Genomic DNA, 20,318 nt, shown 5'->3' on the forward strand with positions numbered 1-20,318 from the left:
AAATTAAGTTTATGAGTTTGAACATCAAATATGTTGTCTTTGTAGTGCATTCAATTGAATATGGGTTGAAAAGGATTTGCAAATCATTGTATTCCGTTTATATTTACATCCAACACAATTTCCCAACTCATATGGAAACGGGGTTTGTAGTTGCTTAGACAGCAATGTGTTTTTATACAACTTAAAATTAGGTATGTTGTTTCTAAATGGGGAAATATGTTAATGTATAGCGCTTTTGGATGCACTATAAGTCTTTAAGTAAAACCCTGACCTGTGTACACACACCTAACGTTTAGTGCTAATCCTAATCTCAACGCACATGTGAGAATATGTGACATACTTCACTGAAATGGCAAGGTTTGATCGTTTACCTGCTGATGGCTTTATGAGCGGGACGATCACAGGCGCACTCTTGTGCTCCTTGGGCGTGGACGTGCTTGTCGACGAAGAGGAAGGCGAAGACGAAGGGACGCTGGACGAATCCCTCTCGCCGCTCTTCATTGCAATGACCGAGTGACTGACTTTACCCTGCGCAGTCTTCGGTTTTGGCAAGGAGTTTTCTGCAAGACAAGCATGGTTGGCGGTAAACTTTCTAAACTTACAAACCCCGTTTCCATATGAGTTGGGAAATTGTGTTAGATGTAAATATAAACGGAATACAATGATTTGCAAATCCTTTTCAACCCATATTCAGTTGAATGCACTACAAAGACAAGATATTTGATGTTCAAACTCATAAACTTTATTTTTTTTTGCAAATAATAATCAACTTAGAATTTCATGGCTGCAACACATGCCAAAGTAGTTGGGAAAGGGCATGTTCACCACTGTGTTACATGGCCTTTCCTTTTAACAACACTCAGTAAACGTTTGGGAACTGAGGAGACACATTTTTTAAGCTTCTCAGGTGGAATTCTTTCCCATTCTTGCTTGATGTACAGCTTAAGTTGTTCAACAGTCCGGGGGTCTCCGTTGTGGTATTTTAGGCTTCACATTTTCAATGGGAGATAGGTCTGGACTACAGGCAGGCCAGTCTAGTACCCGCACTCTTTTACTATGAAGCCACGTTGATGTAACACTTAATAATGATTTGCAAAAAAAAAAAAAGTTTATCAGTTTGAACATCAAATATGTTGTCTTTGTAGCATATTCAACTGAATATGGGTTGAAAATTATTTGCAAAATCATTGTATTCCGTTTATATTTACATCTAACACAATTTCCCAACTCATATGGAAACGGGGTTTGTAAATGAGAACAAGACGGAAATGATTTTATTTGACTCAAAAGTCAAACAGAATGCTGCCCCCAGTGACCTGGACCCCCCTGATGCCGTATTTAAAAACCACAGTCAGAAATATTGGTTTTAAGTTTGACAATGATCTTAAATTGGAACATCAGCTTAACCCTGTTGTACGATCTAAGTTTTTATCATCTAAGACATTTACCAAAAACAAAATCAGTTTTATCTTTTAACGACTTTAAGCAGGTAATCCAGACCTCGGCAAAATACATGCGGCCCATTAAGATTTTCAATCCGGCCTGCCGGACGTTGTACATAATTTTTTAGACCTTTAACATCAAAACTGTAGCCGCCATTATGATGTGCAGTGCTGTTTTTAAATGACCGTAAGTCTTGAACTATTGAAATTATTTCAATGGTTGAAATCTGCACTATTTGGGTCCCAAATCAACCTCAAGACAGTCAGTGACTTCACTATAAAAGTGGGTGATATTGTTATCACCAGGAAAGATGAGGTCACCTACCCAGGTTCCATTCTAGAGGTTAATCTTTCCTGTGATAAAATAGCAACCAAGGTAATCAAAAAGGTCAACCAACGAATGAGATTTCTCTATAGAATCTCCTCTCTGGTCAACAAAAGCACCATGAAGATTCTGTTCGATTACGCATGCACGTCCTGGTACCCCAGCACCTCCAAAAGCCTCAAATCTAGACTCCAAACATCCCAGAACAAGCTAGTCAGGTTACTTCTAGACCTCCACCCCAGATCACACTTCACTCCTACCCACTTCTCCAAAGTGGGCTGGCTCAGGGTGGAGGACAGAGTAAAACAACTTGCACTGAGCCTAGTCTATAAAATCCGCTACACCTGCCTGATACCGAAGTACATGTCAAACTACTTCCTTAATGACCGCCATAACCACAACACCAGGGGGAGCTCCACAAACCACGTTAAACCCAGATTCTGATCTAACAAAGGTCTTAACTCATTCTCCTTCTATGCCACATCAATATGGAATGCACTCCCAACAGGTGTAAAAGAAAGTGCATCTCTATCCTCCTTCAAAACCTCACTAAAAGAACACCTCCAGGCAGCTACAAGCCTAGACTAACACCCTCCCCCCACCACATCCCTCCTCCCCGGATTGTAAATAATCAAATGTAAATAATCAAATATACTTGTTATTATTATACAATACTTGTTCTTATGCTTTCTGAGCTCACTATGTTCACTGCTCGCTGTACATATCCTACCAAGTCAGACCTACACTGGTTCAATGTCCATTTCTCTGATGATATAATTGATAATAATAATTGATATAATTGATATAATTCAAGGTTTCTCATTCACTGCTCACTGTACATATCCTACCAAGTCAGACCTACACTGTTTCAATGTCCATTTCTCAGATGATATAATTGTTGATGACTGAAGTGCTGATATCATTCCCCACATCTGCGGTCCTCTCCAAGGTTTCTCATTGTCATCCCATTGGGTTGAGTTTTTCCTTGCCCTGATGTGAGATCTGAACCGGGGATGTCGTTGTGGCTTGTGCAGCCCTTTGAGACACTTGTGATTTAAGGCTATATAAATAAACATTTATTGATTGATTGATTGATTGATTGAAGTTAGGGATGTCCGATAATGGCTTTTTGGCGATATCCGATATTCTCCAACTCTTTAATTAACCGATACCGGTGTCAACCGATATATACAGTCGTGGAATTAACACATTATCATGCCTAATTTGGACAACCAGGTATGGTGTAGATAAGGTACTTTAAAAAAATAAAAAATAAAATAAGATAAATAAATTAAAAACATTTTCTTGAATAAAAAAGAAAGTAAAACAATATAAAAACAGTTACATAGAAACTAGTAATTAATGAAAATTAGTCAAATTAACTGTTAAAGGCCTACTGAAACCCACTACTACCGACCACGCAGTCTGATAGTTTATATATCAATGATGAAATCTTAACATTGCAACACATGCCAATACGGCCGGGTTAGCTTACTAAAGTGCAATTTTAAATTTCGCACAAAATATCCTGCTGAAAACGTCTCCGTATGATGACGTCTGCGCGTGACGTCACGGATTGCAGAGGACATTTTGGGACAGCATGGTGGCCAGCTATTAAGTCGTCTGTTTTCATCGCAAAATTCCACAGTATTCTGGACATCTGCGTTGGTGAATCTTTTGCAATTTGTTCAATGAACAATGGAGACAGCAAAGAAGAAAGCTGTAGGTGGGAAGCGGTGTATTGCGGCAGGTGTTGTGCCGGATAACGCACCCCCGCCGTAGAATGCACCCCCTGACTGTTGTGCCGGATAACACAGACGGTGTTTCATTGTTTACATTCCCGGAAGATGACAGTCAAGCTTTACCATTGGCCTGTGGAGAACTGGGACAACAGAGACTCTTACCAGGAGGACTTTGAGTTGGATGCGCAGACGCGGTACCGTGAGTACGCATGCAGCTGCCGCTTCCAAAGATTTGATCGCTTGCCCGTACGTGCGTGCTGCTCTGTGCATGTCACATACGTAACTTTGGGGACTTTGGGGAAATATATGTGCTGTATGAATTTTGGGGAGGTGAACGGTACTTTGGGCTGTGGGATTGAGTGTGTTGTGCAGGTGTTTGAGTTGTATTGGCGGGTTATATGGACGGGAGGGGGGAGGTGTTTGTTATGCGGGATTAATTTGTGGCATATTAAATATAAGCCTGGTTGTGTTGTGGCTAATAGAGTATATATATGTCTTGTGTTTATTTACTGTTTTAGTCATTCCCAGCTGAATATCAGGTCCCACCCGCCTCTCACAGCATCTTCCCTATCTGAATCGCTCCCACTGCCCTCTAGTTCTTCACTCTCACTTTCCTCATCTACGAATCGTTCATCCTCGCTCAAATTAATGGAGAAATCGTCGCTTTCTCGGTCCGAATCGCTCTCGCTGCTGGTGGCCATGATTGTACACAATGTGCAGATGTGAGGAGCTCCACAACCTGTGACGTCACGCTACTCGTCTGCTACTTCCGGTACAGGCAAGGCTTTTTTTATCAGCGACCAAAAGTTGCGAACTTTATCGTCGATGTTCTCTACTAAATCCTTTCAGCAAAAATATGGCAATATCGCGAAATGATCAAGTATGACACATAGAATGAACCTGCTATCCCCGTTTAAATAAGAAAATCGCATTTCAGTAGGCCTTTAAAGGTTTTTAATATTAGTGGACCAGCAGCATGCACAATCATGTGTGCTTACGGACTGTATCCCTTGCAGACTGTATTGATATATATTGATATATAATGTAGGAACCAGAATATTAATAACAGAAAGAAACAACCCTTTTGTGTGAATGAGTGAATGGGGGAGGGAGTTTTTTTGGGGTTGGTGCACTAATTGTAAGTGTATCTTGTGTTTTTTATGTTGATTTAATAATAAAAAAAACAAAAAAAACGATACCGGTAAAAAAAAACAACGATACCGATAATTACATTTTAACGCATTTATCGGCCGATAATATTGGCAGGCCGATATTGTCGGACATCTCTAATTGAAATGGTTTTCACTTCACAGGTGTCATAGTTTTGATGGCTTCAGTGACAATCTACAACAGGGGTCATCAACCTTTTTGAAACCAAGAGCTACTTCTTGGGTACTGATTAATGCGAAGGGCTACCAGTTTGATACACACTTAAATAAATTGCCAGAAATAGCCAATTTGCTCAATTTACCTTTAACTCTATGTTATTATTAATAACTAATGATATTTATCTTTTATGGAAGGTTTTTTTGTAGAGAATAAATTATGAAAAAAACACTTAATTGAACGGTTTAAAAGAGGAGAAAAAAAAAAAAAAAATGAAAATTAAATTTTGAAACATAGTTTATCTTCAATTTCGACTCTTTAAAATTCAAAATTCAACCGAAAAAAAGAAGAGAAAAAGTAGCTAATTTGAATCTTTTTGAAAAAATTAAAAAAAGAATTTATGGAACATCATTAGTAATTTTTCCTGATTAATATACATTTTAGAATTTTGATGACATGTTTTAAATAGGTTAAAATCCTTTGTTAGAATATATAACGTATTGGACCAAGCTATATTTCTAACAAAGACAAATCATTATTTCTTCTAGATTTTCCAGAACAAAAATTTTAAAAGAAATTCAAAAGACTTTGAAATAAGATTTATATTTGATTCTACAGATTTTCTAGATTTGCCAGATTAATTTTTTTGAATTTTAATCATAATAAGTTTAAAAGAAATATTTCACAAATATTCTTTGTCGAAAAAACAGAAGCTAAAATGAAGAATTAAATTAAAATGTATTTATTATTCTTTTCAATAAAAAAAAAAATTTTTTTACTTGAACATTGATTTAAATTGTCAGGAAAGAAGAGGAAGGAATTTAAAAGGTAAAAAGGTATATGTGTTTAAAAATCATTTTTAAGGTTGTTTTTTTTTCTCTAAAATTGTCTTTCTGAAAGCTATAAGAAGCAAAGTAAAAAAAAAAATGAATTTATTTAAACAAGTGAAGACCAAGTCTTTAAAATATTTTCTTGGATTTTCAAATTCTATTTGAGTTTTGTCTCTCTTAGAATTAAAAATGTCGAGCAAAGCGAGACCAGCTTGCTAGTAAATAAATACAATTAAAAAAATAGAGGCAGCTCACTGGTAAGTGCTGCTATTTGAGCTATTTTTAGAAAAGGCCAGCGGGCGACTCATCTGGTCCTTACGGGCGACCTGGTGCCCGTGGGCACCGCGTTGGTGACCCCTGATCTACAATATAAATAGTCGTGAAAATAAAGAAAAAGCATTGAAATGAGAAACTTTTGGCCTGTACTGTATGTCTCAACTTCTGTGCAGCACTTTGTGAAACTTCTATTGTTTTTTTGAAATGTGCTATCTAAATAAAGTGGATGGGATTGGACGTTTGTGCAAGAAGTCAAGGAGGGAGCGGTTGCCGCGCAATCGGATCGACTTTAACGTCAGTGGAACTTGCGGAACCTGTCGGCGGAGTCATGTCACCTTTTAACACAGACACATGCTGGCGCCTCTCCCTGTAGTTCCGGATCTCGTTGGCCTCGGAGTCTCTGAGGTCCACTTTGTCGTAGCCGTACCATCCCAGGAGCTCATTCATGGTGCTTTCCGCGAACGTCTACACGAGATCAAAACGTGGAAAGAAGTCAGGGATTAAGCTTGTTTTCAAAATGTATGAGGTTAGAACATACTTGCCAACCTTGAGACCTCCGATTTCGGGAGGTGGGGGTGGGGGGGCGTGGTTAAGAGGGGAGGAGTATATTTACAGCTGGAATTCACCAAGTCAAGTACTTCATATATATATATATGATTATATATTAGGGGAACTCGTAAGGCGACACCTTCGCTGGATATCAAAACGCCGCAGCCCAAACCACTTAGAGCGGTGGTTCTCAAACTTTTTTTCAGGAAAAACCTGGCTCTCCAAATTCTGTATATTGTACAGTATTTTGTAGAGAGTTTTGTATATTGTACAGGATCGCTTATTATTTTTATTGGATAGTAGTCTGTTTATTTCAATTCTTAGTTTTATCTTCATTACCTCTTGTGTCATTTATTTTTACCCCATATTTGTTCCCACTACCGCACCTTAAATTGGAGTCCTTAATCTCGTTATATGCAAATATAATGACAATTAAAGCTGCAAGCAGCAATGGACGGGACCGACTTTGACGGCACATAAAATCCAAACCGGAGCAGTAATTAAAAGTCTTTGGTCAACTTTTAATCAGAAGGGTTCAATCTCTCTCCTGTGCTAGTTTGAAGCCGACACGACAAACGCGCTCAGAGGAGATAATGTTTGAAAAAAGGTGACCGTTTTTTACAAAACTTTTGTTTTGAAGGGGGAATTGCAAACTTCCTGTTGATTTTTGCTGGGGGTTGTCAATAAATGAAATATAGGTCCAAGTGAGACCTACATAGAGGTTTTTGTTTCATGTCTCTACGACATTCCTACTGGAAGTTACAGGCAGTTTTGTCTGAGTTTTTATATATATATATATATATATATATATATATATATATATATATATATATATATATATATATATATATATATAAGAAATACTTGACTTTCAGTGAATTCTAGCTATATATATATATATATATATATATATATATATATATATATATATATATTTATTTTAATATATATATATATATATATATATATATATATATATATTCATATATATATATATATATATATATATATATATATATATATAAATAAGATAAATACTTGAATTTCAGTGTTTATTTATTTACACATATACACACACATAACACTCATCTACTCATTGTTGAGTTAAGGGTTGAATTGTCCATCCTTGTTCTATTCTCTGTCACTATTTTTCTAACCATGCTGAACACCCTCTCTGATGATGCATTCTGCTTCGTCTCCTTGTTGTGTGCGCAGTTGTGCACTGCCCTCTCTAAAAGCCGTAGATGTTATTGTCACATATGCATGTACAGTAGATGGCAGTATTGTCCTGTTTAAGAGTGTCACAACATTGCTGTTTACGGCAGACAAACTGCTTTACGGTAGACGAAAACGTGACTGCTGTTGTTGTGTGTTGTGACCGCGCTGGGAGGACGTTAATGAAACTGCCTAACAATAAACCCACATAAGAAACCAAGAACTCGCCCTCGATCATTCTACAGTTGTAACGTGATTGGGCAGGCACGCTGTTTATATTGTGGGAAAGCGGACGTGAAAACAGGCTGTCGACACGTCACTCAGGTTCGCCTGAATTTCGGGAGATTTTCGGTAGAAAATTTGTCCCGGGAGGCGCTGAATTTCGGGAGTCTCCCGGAAAATCCGGGAGGGTTGGCAAGTATGGGTTAGAACCCAGCCACAGCTTGGACACTGTGTACAAGTTTTGATCCTACACTAAACATCATCAGACGGTATGAATGGGTTCTGTTGGACCAACTGGAAGCGAGCACAGAGGAGTACAGTATGACACTTTTTTCCATGATGCGCTCATGCTGTTTACCCTCGCTAAATCTGAGACGGAAAGGTTGAAAACCCGACACCGGTGTGAGATCTATGAATCATGCTTTTGTTTATCTCTTCTAATTGGGGGAAAAAAACGGGAAGAACGAAGTTCCCCTGCAGATGTGCCGCCCCCCTGTCCCGTCCCTTCTTTATTTTATTACAGCCAGATTACCCCTAAAAAAAAAAAAAAATCAAAACACAAAGGTCCCACTCTTTATCCACCCACCTCTTCTCTGTGGCTTTGGGAAGAACCGGATTGGAGGAGAAACCTGATCTAGACCGGGGAGAAATCAGAGCGGGACACCCAACACCGCAGCCAGGTCCCACGCTTCTCGGAAATGCCCCCGCTCCTCTTCGTCTACATCCATCCTCGCTGCGTTCGCCATCCTCCCCTCAACCCCGACACCTTCCAGCCCTGACACCCGACCCGGCCCGGCCTCTCAGGTTTCACCCTTTTCCAGCACAGCCAGTATGCTGTGGCACCGCGTCGTAGCGCCGTAGAACCGACTGAACATTCTTTCCCTTCGCTTTTCCTCACTCCGACCTCTGCTCCGCACCGGGGGCCTCAGAGAAATGGATCTCTCCCTTGACTTGCTCACTTTCTGCCGCGCGAGTGTGCAAGCGGCGGTATCGTATCCAGCTAAATATGCCTAACGATGATTAAAGTCAAGTATCCTGTGTCTGGTCCCGGCGCTCCGGGCCCGAAGTGGAGGGAGTCGGACTCAGTGTGGTGTTGAAACAGATGTATTACAGAGACAACACCGGGTCGGACCTCGGCGGAGTGAGAAGTCTGTTATCCCGCCTTCCAGTGTGTGAACTTCCTTCCATCTTAAGATCGTTACATATTTACTCAAGAACGCGAGTCTGGCTCCGAACACTCTCAGTATTACAGGGATACAGTGGTCCGTCCTTTCTGGTTTTGGCATTTGACTTTTGACTCTGAAAATGTACAAAACCCAAAACCAGTGAAGTTGGCACGTTGTGTAAATGGTAAATAAAAACAGAATACAATGATTTGCAAATCCTTTACAACTTATATTCAAATTGAATAGACTGCAAAGACAAGATATTTAATGTTCAAACTGAGAAACTTGTTTGTTTTTTTTGCAAATAATCATTAACTCAGAATTTAATGGCAGCAACAAGTTGGCACTGAGGCATTTATTACCACTGTGTTACATGGCCTTTCCTTTTAACAACACTCAGTAAACGTTTGGGAACTGAGGAGACCAATTTTGGAAGTTTTTCAGGTGGAATTATTTCCCTTTCTTGCTTGATGTACAGCTTAAGTTGTTCAACAGTCCGGGGTCTCCGTTGTTGTAGTTTACACTTCATAATGCACCACACATTTTCACTCTTTTACTAGGAAGCCACGTTGATGTAACACGTGGCTTGGCATTGTCTTGCTGAAATAAGCAGGGGCGTCCATGGTAACGTTGCTTGGATGGCAACATATGTTGCTCCAAAACCTGTATGTACCTTTCAGCATTAATGGCGCCTTCACAGATGTGTAAGTTACCCATGCCTTGGGCACTAATACACCCCCATACCATCACAGATGCTGGCTTTTCAACTTTGCGCCTCGAACAATCCGGATGGTTCTTTTCCTCTTTGGAAAAGAACACACGACGTCCACAGTTTCCAAAAACAATTTGAAATGTGGACTCGTCAGACCACAGAACACTTTTCCACTTTACATCAGTCCATCTTAGATGCCGGCGGCGTTTCTGGGTGTTGTTGATAAATGGCTTTGGTTTTGCATAGTAGAGTTTTAACTTGCGTTTACAGATGTAGCGACGAACTGTAGTTACTGACAGTGGTTTTCTGAAGTGTTCCTGAGCCCATGTGGTGATATCCTTTACACACTGATGTCGCTTGTTGATGCAGTACCACCTGAGAGATCGAAGGTCTGTAATATCATGGCTTACGTGCAGTGATTTCTCCAGCTTCTCTGAACCTTTTGATGATATTACAGACCGTAGATGGTGAAATCCCTAAATTCCTTGCAATAGCTGGTTGAGAAATGTTGTTCTTAAAATATTGGACAATTTGCTCATGCATTTGTTGACAAAGTGGTGACCCTCGGCCCGTCCTTGTTTGTGAATGACTGAGCATTTCATGGAAGCTGCTTTTATACCCAATCATGGCACCCACCTGTTCCCAATTAGCCCGTTCACCTGTGGGATGTTCCAAATAAGTGTTTGATGAGCATTCCTCCACTTTCTCAGTCTTTTTTGCCACTTTGCCACTCGTGCCAGCTTTTTTGAAACATGTCGCAGGCATCAAATTCCAAATGAGCTAATATTCGCAAAAAATAACAACGTTTTGCGGTTCGAACTTTAAATATCTTGTCTTTGCAGTCTATTCAATTGAATATAAGCTGAAAAGGATTTGCAAATCATTGTATTCTGTTTTTATTTACCATTTACACAACGTGCCAACTTCACTGGTTTTGGGTTTTGTACACACCTTTCATGACAGAGGGCCTAATTGCGTCAGGTGTGAATGCTAAGCTAAAACCGTTCAACCAATTCACTCGAGTTAGGCTGATTTTTTCCCAGAAGCAACAAAGAGGCAGAGGTTTGTTCTCAGGGTGTGAAACTCAAGTGTCAAGGGTGTACCGCCCCGGTGACGGAGCGCTACACCCCTAATAGGTACAATGATGTAGTGTTTCCTTAAGAGTGTCGTATGCGTACACAGCCTGGTGTCGTTCGTTCCACAGTTTTGTCCGCCCACACGCCCCACAATGTTGTTTTTGTTTCTTCCTGGCAGTTCAGACAAACATCTGCTTTGTGAGAGTGACAGGCCATATCCTAAACCGCGGCGAGAGTGGCGGCCAAAGACAACAAAGAGAAGAGATCCGACCAGGGGCGGGCGTACATCAAGCGAGGATAGCGTTTCACGTGTTTTGATTCAAATTAGGGGAACTCGTAAGGCGACACCTTCGCTGGATATCAAAACGCCGCAGCCCAAACCACTTAGAGCGGTGGTTCTCAAACTTTTTTTCCAGGAAAAACCTTCTGTATATTGTACAGTATTTTGTATAGAGTTTTGTATATTGTACAGGATTGCTTATTATTTTTATTGGATAGTAGTCTGTTTATTTCAATTCTTAGTTTTATCTTCATTACCTCTTGTGTAACTTATTTTTACCCCACATTTGTTCCCACTACCGCACCTTATGTTGGAGTCCTTAATCTTGTTATATGCAAATATAATGACAATTAAAGCTGCAAGCAGCGATGGACGGGACCGACTTTGACGGCACATAAAATCCAAACCGGAGCAGTAATTAAAAGTCTTTGGTCAACTTTTAATCAGAAGGGTTCAATCTCTCTCCTGTGCTAGTTTGAAGCCGACACGACAAACGCGCTCAGAGGAGATAATGTTTGAAAAAAGGTGACCGTTTTTTACAAAACTTTTGTTTTGAAGGGGGAATTGCAAACTTCCTGTTGATTTTTGCTGGGGGTTGTCAATATTTGAAATGTAGGTCTAAGTAAGAACTACATAGAGGTTTTTGTTTCATGTCTCTACAACATTCCTACTGGAAGTTACAGGCAGTTTTATCTGTGTTTTCTTCTTTGGAGCAGTTTTGTCTGTGTTTTCTTCTTAGGGGGCGCTAGAGCGCAATTTTGAGTTTTGGGTTTGGTTTTTTTTATTAGATCGCAATTTTTGCCAGTCCTGATGTGTGTGTCCAGTTTGGTGAGTTTTGAAGCATGTTAAGGGGGTCAAATTACAGCTCAAAGAGGCAAAAGTGACTGTTTTTACTAAACTTTTGTTTTGAAGGGGGAATTGCCAACTTCCTGAAGGATGTCAATGTATGAAATCTAGGTCTAAGTCAGACCTACATAGAGGTTTTCTGTTTCATGTCTCTACGACATTCCTACCGGAAGTTACAAGCAGTTTTGTCTGTGTTTTTTCCCTAGGGGGCGCTAGAGCGCAATTTTGAGTTTTGGGGGTTTTTTTTGTTTTTTTTATTAGATGGCAATTTTCAACAGTCCTGATGTGTGTGTCAAATATGGTGAGTTTTGAAGCATGTTAGGGGGTCAAATTACAGCTCAAAGAGGCGGCGGAATAATAATAATTAAAGCTGCAAGCAGCATTGGTCGGGCCCGCGTATTTGGCAGGTGCTAGTCTTAAGTGTCCCAATACTTTTGTCTACTTTTAGTCTGAAGTGTCCCAAGACTTTTGTCTAGTGTACCTACCTTGTCTGCATTGTGTAGGCACGCTGGTGCTTCCTGCTTTTAAGCAGCCATCTTAAAAAAAACAGCAGCGCAGCAGCATCAGCGCAGCGGTTCTTTGAAGGCTCATAAAATCAAAACCGGAGCAGTTAGAAATTTTTTTTCGATAACTTTTATTTGGAAGGGTTCAATCTCTCGACAAACGCGCTCAGAGGAGATAATGTTTGAAGAGAAGTGACCGGTTTATAAAAAAAATTTGTTTTGAAGGGGAAATTGCAAACTTCCTGTTGATTTTTGCTGAGGGTTGTCAATCTATGAAATGTAGGTCTAAGTGAGACCTACATAAAGGTTTTTGTTTCATGTCTCTCCGACCTTCCCAGGGAGAGTTACAGGCAGTTTTGTCAGTTTTTTCATCCGAGGAGCAGTTTTTTGTGCGTTTCATTAAAAAATTGCGCTAGAGCACAATTTTAAGATTTGGGGTTAGGTTTTTTTATTAGATCGCAATTTTTGCCAGTCCTGATGTGTGCGTTCAGTTTGGTGAGTTTTGAAGCATGTTAAGGGGGTCAAATTGCAGCCAAAGAGGCAAAAGTGACTGTTTTTAGTACTTTTTTGTCTTGAAGGGGGAATTGCCAACTTCCTGTTGATTTTTGCCCGAGAATATACTATTATGAAATCTAGGTCTAAGTCAGACCTACATAAAGGTTTTTGTTTCATGTCTCTCCGACCTTCCTAGTTGGAGTTACAGGCAGTCTAGTTTTTTTTTTTCTAGGGGGCGCTAGAGCGCAATTTTGAGTTTTGGGGTTTGGTTTTTTGATAAAATGTTTTGCCGTATATTACTGATGTGTGTATAACATTTGGTGAGTTTTGAAGTATGCTAAGGGGGTCAAATTACAGCGCAAAGTTGCGGAAGAATAATAATAATAATAATAATAAAACCTTAGAAATTCAATAGGTCCTTATGTCCCATTGCATAAGGACTCCCTTCGGGAGTCCTTTTGCAATGGGCCATGCGGGCCCTAATAAAACCTTACAATTAAAATAGGGTCCTCTGTCCCAAAGGGACATTGCGGTCCCTAATTAAAGCTGCAAGCAGCGATGGACGGGACCGACTTTGACGGCACATAAAATCCAAACCGGAGCAGTAATTAAAAGTCTTTGGTCAACTTTTAATCAGAAGGGTTCAATCTCTCTCCTGTACTAGTTTGAAGCCGACACGACAAACGCGCTCAGAGGAGATAATGTTTGAAGAAAGGTGACCGGTTTTTACAAAACTTTTGTTTTGAAGGGGGAATTGCAAACTTCCTGTTGATTTTTGCTGGGGGTTGTCAATAAATGAAATATAGGTCTAAGTGAGACCTACATAGAGGTTTTTGTTTCATGTCTCTACGACATTCCTACTGGAAGTTACAGGCAGTTTTGTCTGTTTTCTTCCTAGGAGCAGTTTTGTCTGAGTTTTCTTCCTAGGAGCAGTTGTGTCTGTGTTTTCTTCCTAGGGGGCGCTAGAGCACAATTTTGAGTTTTGGGGTTGGGTTTTTTATTAGATCGCAATTTTTGCCAGTCCTGATGTGTGTGTCCAGTTTGGTGAGTTTTGAAGCATGTTAAGAGGGTCAAATTACAGCTCAAAGAGGCAAAAGTGACTGTTTTTACTAAACTTTTGTTTTGAAGGGGGAATTGCCAACTTCCTGTCGATTTTTGCTGAAGGATGTCAACGTATGAAATCTAGGTCTAAGTCAGACCTATATAGAGGTTTTTGTTTCATGTCTCTACGACATTCCTACCGGAAGTTACAAGCAGTTTTGTCTGTGTTTTTTCCTAGGGGGCGCTAGAGTGCAATTTTGAGTTTTTGTTTTTTGTTTTTTTATTAGATGGCAATTTTTGTTAGTCCTGATGTGTGTGTCAAATATGGTGAGTTTTGAAGCAGGTTAAGGGGGTCAAATTACAGCTCAAAGAGGCGGCGGAATAATAATAATAAAACCTTACAATTACAATAGGGTCCTCTGTCCCAAAGGGACATTGCGGTCCCTAATAAAGTCCATTCTATTCTACCACTATGATGACCAACATTAAAATACAGTAGCGTAGTAGGCCCAAGTATTCATTAAAACACAGCAGAGGTTTTATACAATAAGAATAGTTAATACTTTTGGTTCATTGTAACATCACACATCGTTTGAACAGTAAACTCTTTGAATATAGGAAAATAAAACACTGTACTTTAATCAAGTAATTATTTGGCTTGCTACTGGATGGAGCCTGCATACCACTAGTGCACGGGTGTGTAACTCAAGGCCCAGGGGCCAGACGGGGCCCGCCAATTTCTTTTATACGGCCCTGGAAATGTAGGTGCTTTAATAAAGCCGTTCATCTTCCCTAAGGGTTCTCAAACTTTTAAAGTTAAAGTACCAATGATTGTCACACACACACACACACTAGGTGTGACCTGTATGGCTGTTGACCAAGTATGCCATGCATTCACTTGTGTGTGTGAAAAGCCGTAGATATTATAAAGTTAAAGTTAAAGTACCAATGATTGTCACACACACACTAGGTGTGGCGAAATTATTCTCTGCATTTGACCCATCACCCTTGATCACCCTGGGAGGTGAGGGGAGCAGTGAGCAGCAGCGGTGGCCACGCCCGGGAATCTTTTTTGGTGATTTAACCCCCAATTCAAACCCTTGATGCTGAGTTGCAAGCAGGGAGGTAATGGCTCCCATTTTTATAGTCTTTGGTATGACTCGGCCGGGGTTTGAACTCACGACCTACCGATCTCAGGGCGGACACTCTAACCACTCGGCCACTGAGTAGGTAGTTTTTTTCACCACCTCAGAAAAAAACTTGGCTCTGCAAGTACCACCATAATGGGCAACATTTAATACAGTAGCATAGTAGGCCTAAGTATTCATTGTGTTTGAATATTTAATTAAGCGATTCTTTGGCAAACCACTAAATCAGGGATGCCCGACTTGTTTCCATTGAGGGACCTTTAATCTCAAAGGGCCACTTGTTACAGTGAATAAATATGTATTATCAATTGAGATGTCCGGTAATGGCTTTTTTGCCGATATTGTCCAACTCTTAATTACCGATTCCGATATCAACCGATACCGATATAAACAGTCGTGGAATTAACACATTATTATGCCTAATTTTGTTGCGATGCCCCGCTGGATGCATTAAACAATGTAACAAGGTTTTCCAAAATAAATCAACTCAAGTGATGGGAAAAAAAATGCCAAAATGGCACTGCCATATTTATTATTGAAGTCACAAAGTGCATTATTTTTTTTAACACACCTCAAAACAGCAGCTTGGAATTTGGGACATGCTCTCCTTGAGAGAGCATGAGGAGGTTGAGGTGGGCGGGGGGCTAGGGGGTAGCGCGGGGTGTGTATTGTAGCGTCCCGGATGAGTTAATGCTGCAAGGGGTTCTGGGTATTTGTTCTGTTGTGTTCATGTTGTGTTACGGTGCGGATGTTCTCCCAAAATGTGTTTGTCATTCTCGTTTGGTGTGGGTTCACAGTGTGGCGCATATTTGTAACAGTGTTAAAGTTGTTTATACGGCCACCCTCAGTGTCACCTGTATGGCTGTTGACCAAGTATGCCTGTGTGAAAAGCCGTAGATATTATGTCATTGGGCCGGCACGCAAAGGCAGTGCCTTTAAGGCACGCCCCCAATATTGTTGTCTGGGCGGAAATCGGGAGAAATTCGAGAGAATGGTTACCCCGGGAGATTTTCGGGAGGGGCCCTGAAATTCGGGAGTCTCCCGGGGAAATCGGGAGTGTTGGCAAGTATGACTTGGAAACGCAACTGTTCCGTACTTCCTCCTATGTCCGTGTACCACTCCGTACTGCGGCGTTTTAAAAAGTCATACATTTTACTTTTTGAAACCGATACCGATAATTTCCGATATTACATTTTAAAGCATTTTAATTATAATGTATAATCGCCTCATTATTTTACTACACAATTCCCGATGGATTCTATTATTCAAATGTATGACGTACAAATTGATGGATAACGTACTTGCCTTTTGAAACCATAAGTCAAGGGGACCCGCATGTTATTCGAACCAAAAATGTTTGGAATTTATGTTCATAATGCAGGGGTGTCGCAACTTTTTCCAACAAGGGCCACATACTAAAACCTATGTGTCAAAGTCAAGGCCCAAGATCTGAATGACTTATCTGTGGCCCCCGGATGATATTTGATTAGTATTAGAACCGGCCTGCTGCTGTTTTGCACGCACCAATACTCCATCAGTGTTGGCGCTGGGAATTTTCTAAATGGTCATAAAGTCATGAAAATGGGGTCCCACAGTACATTTTGGGGGGTCCCACTTTTTTGTAAAAACAAATGATAATAAATATATGCATTATCCTGTTATATCTCACATTCTATATTGTGTGCACTAGTGGTATGCGGGCTTCATCTAGTGGTAAGCCAAATAATCACTTGATTAAAGTACAGTGTTTTATTTTCCTATATTCAAAGAGTTTACTGTTCAAACTACAAACCCCAAAAACCAGTGAAGTTGGCACGTAATGTAAATGGTAAATAAAAACAGAATACAATGATTTGCTAATCCTTTTCAACTTATATTCAATTGAATAGACTGCAAAGACAAGATATTTAACGTTTTAACTGGAAAACTTTGTTAATTTTGGGAAATATTAGCTCATTTGGAAATTGATGCCTGCAACAGGTTTCCAAAAAGCTGGCACAAGTAGCAAAAAAGACGGAGGAAGTTGCGGAACGCTCATCAAACACTTATTTGGAACATCCCACAGGTGAAGAGGCTAATTGGGAACAGGTGGGTGCCATGATTGGGTATAAAAGCAGCTTCCATGAAATGCTCAGTCATTCACAAACAAGGATGGGGCGAGGGTCACCACTTTGTCAACAAATGCGTGAGCAAATTGTCCAACAGTTTAAGAACAACATTTCTCAACCAGCTATTGCAAGGAATTCAGGGATTTCACCATCTACGGTCCGTAATATCATCGAAAGGTTCAGAGAATCTGGAGAAATCACTGCACGTAAGCGGCAATGCCCGTGACTTTCGATCCCACAGTCTGTGCTGCATCAAAAACCGACATCAGCGTGTAAAGGATATCACCACATGGGCTCAGGAACACTTCAGAAAACCACTGTCAGTAACTACAGTTGGTCGCTACATCTGTAAGTGCAAGTTAAAACTCTACTATGCAAAAGCGAAAGCCATTTATCAACAACACCCGGGCCCGAGCTCATCTAAGATGGACTGATGCAAAGTGGAAAAGTGTTCTGCGGTCTGACGAGTCCACATTTCAAAGTGTTTTCGGAAACTGTGTGAAGAGGAAAAGAACCATCCGGATTGTTCTAGGCGCAAAGTTCAAAAGCCAGCATGACTTTCGATTCCCTCAGGCTGTACTGCATCAAAAACCGACATCAGCGTGTAAAGGATATCACCACATGGGCTCAGGAACACTTCAGAAAACCACTGTCAGTAACTACAGTTGGTCGCTACATCTGTAAGTGCAAGTTAAAACTCTACTATGCAAAAGCGAAAGCCATTTATCAACAACACCCGGGCCCGAGCTCATCTAAGATGGACTGATGCAAAGTGGAAAAGTGTTCTGCGGTCTGACGAGTCCACATTTCAAAGTGTTTTCGGAAACTGTGTGAAGAGGAAAAGAACCATCCGGATTGTTCTAGGCGCAAAGTTCAAAAGCCAGCATGACTTTCGATCCCTCAGGCTGTACTGCATCAAAAAGCGACATCAGCGTGTAAAGGATATCACCACATGGGCTCAGGAACACTTCAGAAAACCACTGTCAGTAACTACAGTCGGTCGCTACATCTGTAAGTGCAAGTTAAAACTCTACTATGCAAAAGCGAAAGCCATTTATCAACAACACCCGGGCCCGAGCTCATCTAAGATGGACTGATGCAAAGTGGAAAAGTGTTCTGCGGTCTGACGAGTACACATTTCAAAGTGTTTTCGGAAACTGTGTGAAGAGGAAAAGAACCATCCGGATTGTTCGAGGCGCAAAGTTCAAAAGCCAGCATGACTTTCGATTCCCTCAGGCTGTACTGCATCAAAACCCGACATCAGCGTGTAAAGGATATCACCACATGGGCTCAGGAACACTTAAGGAAACCACTGTCAGTAACTACAGTCGGTCGCTACATCTGTAAGTGCAAGTTAAAACTCTACTATGCAAAGCGAAAGCCATTTATCAACAACACCCGGGCCCGAGCTCATCTAAGATGGACTGATGCAAAGTGGAAAAGTGTTCTGCGGTCTGACGAGTTCAAATTTCAAAGTGTTTTCGGAAACTGTGTGAAGAGGAAAAGAACCATCCGGATTGTTCTAGGCGCAAAGCTAAAACTAATAAATATACTTGTTAAATAAACCCTCTGCCTCGTTTTAATGAATACTTAGGCCTACCACGCTACTGTATTAAATGTCGGTCATTATGGTGGTACTTGCAGAGTTTTTTCTGAGGTGGTCCTCCGTGAAGAAAGTTTGAGAACCCTTTGGGAAGATGTAACGGCTTTATTAAAGCACAAAACATCCAGGGCCATGTAAAAGAAATTGGCCCCCGGGATGGAGCCAGGTTGTGAAGAGCACATCTCCTTCCCCGCACTAAACGGCAGAATCATCCTCCGCTGGAAGGAGACTCAGATATCCCTTACCAGCGGTCTCAAATAACCAGTGTCCGAACCCAAACAAAGCACACAATCCCTGGATAAGTTTCCATGCAGTGATGGCGGAGGGGAGGGAGTCATGGAAAAAGAAAAGCCTTCAAAATCTCCAGTTTGGATGCTTCACTTTCCTCAGGTTATTTGAGGGGTCCCGACTTCACTTCACCCCACCCTCGCCGTGAAAAAGTGACGCACATCTGGGTCTCCAGTGGACACAGCTGGCCTGACATGACGTCACAGAAGGCCAACATCTACAGCCTAATTAAAATGTCGCTCAAGATTGTTTATTATTATTATTATTACTGCTGATATAAAACAACCCATTTTATGGGTTGTGGTCATATAAACAAGATGTGGGGGAAGAAAGAAGAAAAAAAAGAGTTTCCTCACCTTCATCTCCTGGTTGATCTCCCTCTTCACGGGGTGCGCGGGTTTCCTGCTGCGTTTACTTTCTGGCGGTCGACCGTTCTCCATCTCTGGCATAGTCCCGGGCTGTGGAAGAGGACCCGTTCCGGATCTGTTGCGGCTGTAGGTGAGGGGATGGGGGCTGGAGGGGGGGGGGGGGGGGGGGAGAGTCAGTGAGTCGGCGAAATGTCGTCCGAGTGAAAGCTGTCACTCGCAGTGACAGCAGCTGTCATTCCCCGGGCGTGCGAGCTCCTCATCTGGGGGCTCCACGCAAAGAGTCCGCGGAACATGCGCGTAAAGTGCGCTCCGTGCTGCGAGAACAAGCCCCCACCGCTCGCTACTCTTTACCGCCGTCAAGCGAATGTCGGTACAGGAAGTTCTACTTCCGGTTAGCCCCGCAAATAAAAGCCCTCCAGCATTTCTAACATTATATGCTTGTTAACGCTCCGAATGAATGTATGAATGAATGTACTGTATTTATTCCGGGAGACAGATATATATATATATATATATATATATATATATATATATATATATATATATATATATATATATATATATACATACATACATTCATACATTCATATATATATTCCGGCAGACAGATATATATACATACATATATATATATATATATATATATACATATATATATATATATATGTCGGAATATATATATATAATATATATATGTATGTATGTATGTATACACACACACACACACACACACACACACACACACACATATATATAT

General features: G+C 40.8%; 1 protein-coding gene across 1 annotated transcript in view; it reads right to left on the minus strand.

Moving 5' to 3' along the window:
- LOC133623884 (sine oculis-binding protein homolog A-like) overlaps positions 1 to 19,692 on the minus strand; it is a 51,358-nt gene extending 31,666 nt beyond the window's left edge. Inside the window, exons 1-3 of the mRNA XM_061987351.2 lie at positions 19,550 to 19,692; positions 6,277 to 6,406; positions 372 to 560 (exon numbers count right to left, since the gene is read on the minus strand). Coding sequence (XP_061843335.1) covers positions 372 to 560; positions 6,277 to 6,406; positions 19,550 to 19,642 — 412 coding nt within the window. The 5' untranslated portion in view covers positions 19,643 to 19,692. The remainder of the gene's footprint in view (positions 1 to 371; positions 561 to 6,276; positions 6,407 to 19,549) is intronic.
- Positions 19,693 to 20,318: the final 626 nt, after the last annotated feature.

This window comes from Nerophis lumbriciformis, linkage group LG26, assembly GCF_033978685.3.
Source record: "Nerophis lumbriciformis linkage group LG26, RoL_Nlum_v2.1, whole genome shotgun sequence".
In the NCBI taxonomy this organism is placed as follows: Eukaryota; Metazoa; Chordata; class Actinopteri; order Syngnathiformes; family Syngnathidae; genus Nerophis; species Nerophis lumbriciformis.